Source organism: Lupinus angustifolius, chromosome LG10 (genome assembly GCF_001865875.1).
Source record: "Lupinus angustifolius cultivar Tanjil chromosome LG10, LupAngTanjil_v1.0, whole genome shotgun sequence".
Classification (NCBI taxonomy): Eukaryota; Viridiplantae; Streptophyta; class Magnoliopsida; order Fabales; family Fabaceae; genus Lupinus; species Lupinus angustifolius.
The window spans coordinates 11,893,053-11,899,696 of NC_032018.1; the positions used below are offsets into that span (position 1 = coordinate 11,893,053).

The 6,644-nt window shown below is 30.7% G+C and overlaps 1 protein-coding gene across 1 annotated transcript; it reads right to left on the bottom strand.

Moving 5' to 3' along the window:
• Positions 2,829-5,955, bottom strand: LOC109358920 (WAT1-related protein At5g07050-like). The gene is made up of 7 exons (XM_019603415.1): positions 5,622-5,955; positions 5,270-5,332; positions 5,048-5,164; positions 4,530-4,782; positions 4,283-4,441; positions 3,691-3,842; positions 2,829-3,326 (listed from the first exon to the last, which is right to left on the bottom strand). The coding sequence occupies exons 1-7, from the start codon at positions 5,822-5,824 to the stop codon at positions 3,092-3,094; spliced, it is 1,182 nt and encodes a 393-aa protein (XP_019458960.1). The 5' UTR covers positions 5,825-5,955; the 3' UTR covers positions 2,829-3,091.

The window sequence follows — 6,644 nt, forward strand, 5'->3', positions numbered from 1 at the left end:
TTCTAAAATATAATATCTTATTGTCACACTGTCCATCTTTGTAATCTCAAGTACGATAACATGAATATTGTAATATTTTAGTAGTGAAATAAAAAATAAGAGATAATATATATTATATTACAATGTTCCATATATTAGATCAGTTTTTTTTTAATTTAGGACGACCCGTAAGTCCGCCCTACTCATGTTTAGGCATGGCAGGACTTGATATTTCATGTCATATTTAAAAATGGACATATTCATACCCACCCTAATTCTCAATACTACACTATTACTAGGACTTTTTTTTACTATCAAAAGGATATATCCTTTACCTTTTGGGTAAAAACTAATTCATTCTGAAGTGTGCGACTTCTTAACATGTCGTTCACAATAATTAAATTATTGACTTTTTGATCTTTTCGATGATCATGTAAAGATTATAACATTATTTTATCCGCGTTTTGTTTGTCTATACTAGATTTAACTAAAGATTTCTAACTTACACCAAATTATTTTAGCTCCTGATTCGTGAAGTAAAGTTTTGCTCACAGTAACGTAGATTTGTATCTATAAATGGATAATGTCACTCTTAAATACTCTGCCTTCTAATCTTAAAGTTTATCAGTTAGTGGTGCACTACTGTACTTTGTCATAAATATTGCATTCTTTAAATGTGCTCGTGTAATTAGTGGCCGATGTTTATCTAAATTTTAGGAAGGACAACAATATTTAGCTACAATTTATAACTAAAATTAATTGAGTAACAAAAATATAAAGAAACATAAATGATTAAATCATCGTTAAAATTTTCAGCTAATTTTTTTCCAATATAAATTACTATGTTGTTCGTAAGAAATTCAACTTTTATCTTATTACATAATTTTGTTTGTCTGTCTTCATTGCTGAATATGATATTTATTAATAGCTGAACCACAATGACTACGATAAGACAAATAACTTGATAAAGAAAAGTATGACTAATAACATATAATTTAGAAATTTTCAAACTTGAAAATTTTGAAATTGACATCTGAAATTGATCTTCTTTTGCTCATTGAAATTCACAGGATAGACTTTTTTGGATAAAAAAGACATATATTATCAATATTAAATAACGTATAAGCATTCTTATGGTATATATTATTCATACATACATAATCAGATAATTTCTTTCATCAAGTGTAAGATCATTACGAACTCAAATGATGACATGTTATTATATGCAACATCTACACATGTAAGAGAACTTTCATTGTGTATAATTTTTAGAATGACTACACAAGTTGCATTGTATTTATTTATCAAACTACAAATTAAAGAAATATATAAGTTTCATTTAATATCTCCATGTAGACGTTATTGTGGTGTAGGTAAAAGAAGTACATTTGCCGTTCCAAATAATTAAGTATTTTATTGATCAAACACAGTAAGTGACACATAAAATAACATATTTCTTGGAACAACAAATATATTTTAGTAGGTAAAAAGATAAAAAAATTATTTAAAAAAATTCCAGGGGGCAGTTCTGTCCCTTTAAAGTTCTGCCGCTGTGTTATCCCAATAATCCATCAGGAACCTAGCATTTGATATACAAGAAAATTAACTTTATTTCATAGTCACATTTAAAATTTATTATTATTTATTTATAATTAATAGTAGTAATATAAGTACAAAGACCATACTAAAAATATTAAGTAAGTATACTTTTAATCTACCAAATACGGCTAGCAATAAACCAAACAAACTCAATATTTGTTTGAAACTCGACTTGTTGTTTAGTTCAATAAACCTAGTTTATGAATCAAATAAATTAAACTTGAGCTACAGTTCGACTCGTCAGGTTGATGAGCTATCTTGATATATATATATATATATATATTATATAATAAAAACTAATTTTCTATGTTTATTCACTTTATTGTTATTATACCTTCACCCATGTATTATTTTTCATATTTATTATTATTACTATTATTATATATAAATAAATAAATAAATAAATAAATAAATAAATAAGGTTATATTTATATATAAACCTTTGTAGTTTTTTGAAAATGAATTAATTATTTAAGTTGTCCAAATGAACGAATTTGAACTGAATCGAACAATTTGTGAATTTTAATTGAGTTGAACTCGAGCTAAAAGAATAACTCGTATCAAACTCGAGTAGAGTTTCGAGCTGAACAAATCTTTATCGAGCTGAACGGACAGTTCCGCTTGTTCTTGCCCTATTATCAAATATTTGATAGTATAGTACTGTAGTGTGCCACATGTTACTCATCCCCATCCATAGGGAAGAGACTCAAGTATTTTAAAATCATTTCAATTAAGAGGACAAAATAAAGAATCTAATGCTGAGATTAGATATATTTTCATGTATATGATTAGACACTTGATACTAGCACACCAGGGCATATATCTCCTTATGAGAAGATCTAAGTCAACTCTTAACTTCACAAATAAGATCTGTAATCAAATATGTAATCAAATATGTCAGCAATTTATTCCACAAACTACACTACATCCTGTAAACTATTCCATGCATTAGTTACCATGGTCAGAGTATGCAGTTCATTATGAAGATTATTATTTTTTACATTTTCATTATTGAATTCAATGTACCATATAAAGAGGATTAGAGAGAGAATATTGTAACTTTGTAACCAAGAAGAAGATCCCAAATATGTCAAAAGATCACAGTTTTAAATTCCTATGAGCGATACTTATTGGATGAGATAAATACATATCCTGAAATGGATAAATTCCTTATCTGATAATAAAAGATGACCTTGGTTATATAAAAAAAAGAAAATAGGGTAGAAAACAAACTTCCAAACTAAAAAAGAAATTATTCAAAGAGAGAGAATTATGCAATATCTTAATTTCCCTTTCACCAAAGTGTGCAAAATTTAAGTTACATTATGGACAACTAGGCCCACACAAGGGGTCCTAATTAAAACACCCAAAAAAAAAGTTATAGTCAAGTTTCCAATAAAGATAGTGAGATTAAAGGTGCACAAAAAACCCCTTTCAATTTCTTTTCTCTCCTTAACACTTTTATTACAGCCTCTATTATTGAGTTCAGCTTTTTCCAATAATCTCTTCTAGTTCAAGCTTTTAGAACATAATCACTTTCTATCTTTGAATCTTTGCCAGCTTCACCCTTTTGCATCTCAATATCATTTGCTTCATCAGCTTCAATCACAGTTTCCATCTTCCCATTTTCTTCTGTGCAACACTTAATTGTCTCGGTCACTATCTCTGATTCTTTCTCTTTGTACTCCTTGTATTTACCCCACAGAACTGAGTACAGTCCCATCACAATTACAATAGCTCCAATAATTCTGAAATTACAAATAAATCCAAATCAATAATTGCAAACCAAAACCTTTAACTATTATCTATTTGCAACTATTATAATCACAACTTTTTTATGATAGCAATGTTGCATATAAATGAATAACTTTAAGATAAGAAAATGATGGAAAGCATAGTCGCTCTTTTAAATCATAGGCTAGGAGTGGAAACCGCATGAAAGCAAAGTTTCTTAATGCTAAGTATTCATTGGATAATTGATAGGTATACAAAGAGTAAGTGATACATGTTACTTGTAAATCAATTATTAATAAATAAAGTAACAATTTTGACATGAGGATCTGTAGGAGAATATATCATTTTTCGAGTGTGAATATAGAATTAGATACTTACCCTCCAAGGTATATTTTTTCTGCAAGGATGAAAGATCCCATGATGGCTACAATTATCATCATCAAAGGGCTGAAAGCAGTGACAAAAACTGGTCCTCTTTTTTGCATGACCATCCCTTGAACATAATATGCAATTCCTGATGATACAATACCCTGTTCACCAAATTGTACATCCAGTTAAACTCCCATATAATTCATAATCAGGAAAATGATTTGCATGCATCACTTTTCTCACATCATTTTTTATCCATTAAGGAAGTACAAATTTCTTATATGTGCATTGTATATTTAACATGTTCAAATTACGGGTCACATCGAGAATGTAAATTTGCGCACAATTGCACCACAACACAATTATAGTATGACAACGAATCACAATAATGTGGCCACGCCGTAATACAACCGTATTTGGGTCACATCAGACCGAGACGAACTACATCTAATTCAAAAATATTTTTTTAATCACAAGATAATTCACACGACAATGGTCGTAATCCGTATCACAACAGCCACAATTACCGCAACATAATAACCACAATTGTAACTGTTATATGGATAACATAATATGATGTAAACAAATTATAGATCCTTACAGCATAGGCTGCAGCAAGCAGATTCATGTCCCAGCCAATGGACCAAGCAGAAGGCTTTTGTTCCATGACAAAGGTAACTCCAATTGATTGTAGTGTTCCCAAGAAACACACTATTGCTGTGAGTGAGAGCTGAGCAGAATATCTTCTTAATGCCACTGCCTGTATTAACCACAAGAAAAACTTTTCAATGTTCAAAGTTCAAACATACACAAAACTACTCTCAGTTTCATTAAAAGGTGCTTCTTACCTGAAGGATGAAGAAAGAAGCCCAAGCAAGAGTAGCAATTATGAGCAGAATAGAACCCTTAACCCAATCTTTTTCACCAGAGCTAGTGGTGTTTTCAGGTACATAGTTTTTGGGGTGGTGCATGTAGTGAGACCAGAAAAAGTTAATAACTTGTCCCTTGTATAATGTCATTAACATGGCTCCTGCAACTGTAACTATAGTTCCAATCACTTTTGCTTGGCATCTTACTTTTCTCATGTCCAACTTCTCCATCCTAAAATTTATCACAAGCAAAGAGTAACTTCATGTCAGATCAAGAAATCAGATTTTTTGGGTAATATCATGGGTATCTTCTCACTTAATTGGTAAGGAAACTAATCTATTTTGGGTGCATAACTGCCTATCCCAATAAGTGTCACTCCCAGGAATTGAAATATTAATTCAGAAGATCTAATAGTGTTTTACACCACTAGACCAACGACTGACTGGTATGAGAAATGAGTTTGACTCAAATAATTGTGTGTGCAAAAAAAACATACCTGAATATAACTGCCATTACAAATGTCATTGCAGGGAGCATGTTGCTTAAAGCACATGAGTATGTTGGGGAAGTAAATTTCAACCCCATATAGTATAAGTTCTGATCAATCACAGGCCTATAAGAACAAAAGAAAACAGAAAAGTTCAGACCATGTTTTTGGTATATGAATATATTACAATTTACAATGAATACCAAGTTCTATAAAGAGAAGACTACTTACCCAAGAAGACCCAACACAAACATTTGCATGAACATAAGAAATGTAATCTTTGGCCTCACTTTCCTGCCAATGACAAAAAAAAAGAAAATCAATATAATGATTCAATTATTAAAATCAAGAAAGGCAATGATTTTATCATTTTCTGCCACTTATATTTTTGGGAAATATGTATGTACCAATAATGTAAGAGTTTTATACACTTCAGTCTATCATCTACTATTCATTCTCAATCATCATCAACTCTTTAAAAAAGGTAATACAAATGATTGGTGAATGATATACCGAGTACATTTAAATCTTTACACTAATAGTGCATTCATAAATATTACACACATATATAAATGATAGTTACCTCTCTAGGACAAGAGCAAAGGGAGCAATAGCTGCTGTAGCAAAAGCATGTCTATAAACCACAAGCACATAGTGACTCATGCCACGGTTGAGTGAAACTTTTGTGATTATGTTCATTCCAGCATACCCAAATTGCAAGGAAATCATAGCTATGTAAGGCTTACACTTCTGAAAAAAACTCCCACAACATGCATCCCTTTCCATTTTCTCTCTCTCTCTCTCTCTCACTCTTTGATGTGTAAAAAGAAAAGGGTGGTTCTCAAAACTATGAACTTAGTTGAGTACAAAGGAAGAACACTTCTAGTTGTGTGTATCTCCTAAGTGAAAATGTTATCCCCTTCAATGGTATATATAAGGGCGTGTGTGTGTGAGAATCTCGCACTCATGCTCACACGTGAGTTGCTTCTTGCAATAATATTAATACGTAAGCTATGAACCTTATTGGATATATTGTAATGCTAATTTAGGGAAAGAGACTCTTCTCAGATACTGAGAGACAAATTATGTTTTTTATATGTGTATTTAAGGATAATAATATTATATGATTATATATAAAGGGTAATAATGTTATATGATTTTTGTCGTAGTTTTCTCTCCTGGAAAATTTACAGATGTGGTGCACCTTGACCGAAAAATTACGGTTTTGGTGCACCTTTTAGAAATATTACAAAACTAGTGTAACTTTATAGAAATCGGCAACTCCATTGCCGATTTACGTATTTTTTTTCTCTCTCCTCCCCCAAAATCGGCACTGGGGAGGGAGTTTTAGTAAAATATATATTTTTTTTACCCTCCACTAAATCGTCAATAGGAGAGGCGTTTTATACTTGTTTTTATTTTTTTTTATTTTTTTTCTCCCCTAAATCGGCAACCGGAGAGTTTTTAATTTTTTTTTTAACTTGTGGGAGTTATATTATTAGTTTTTGGGTTTAATTTTTCAAACACAAATCCTAACAACACACAACGTAATAAATTTTGTCAACTCTAACCCTAATAACAGAACACAATAATGAAAAACACACAT

Coding starts and splice junctions, on each gene's coding strand:
- LOC109358920 (XM_019603415.1), bottom strand. CDS start 5,824: ATGGAAAGGGATGCATGTTGTGGGAGTTTTTTTCAGAAGTGTAAGCCT. Junction 5,165..5,269: donor TTTGTGTTGGGTCTTCTTGG/GTAAGTAGTCTT, acceptor TTGTTCTTATAG/GCCTGTGATTGATCAGAACT. Junction 4,442..4,529: donor CTTCTTTCTTCATCCTTCAG/GTAAGAAGCACC, acceptor TGGTTAATACAG/GCAGTGGCATTAAGAAGATA.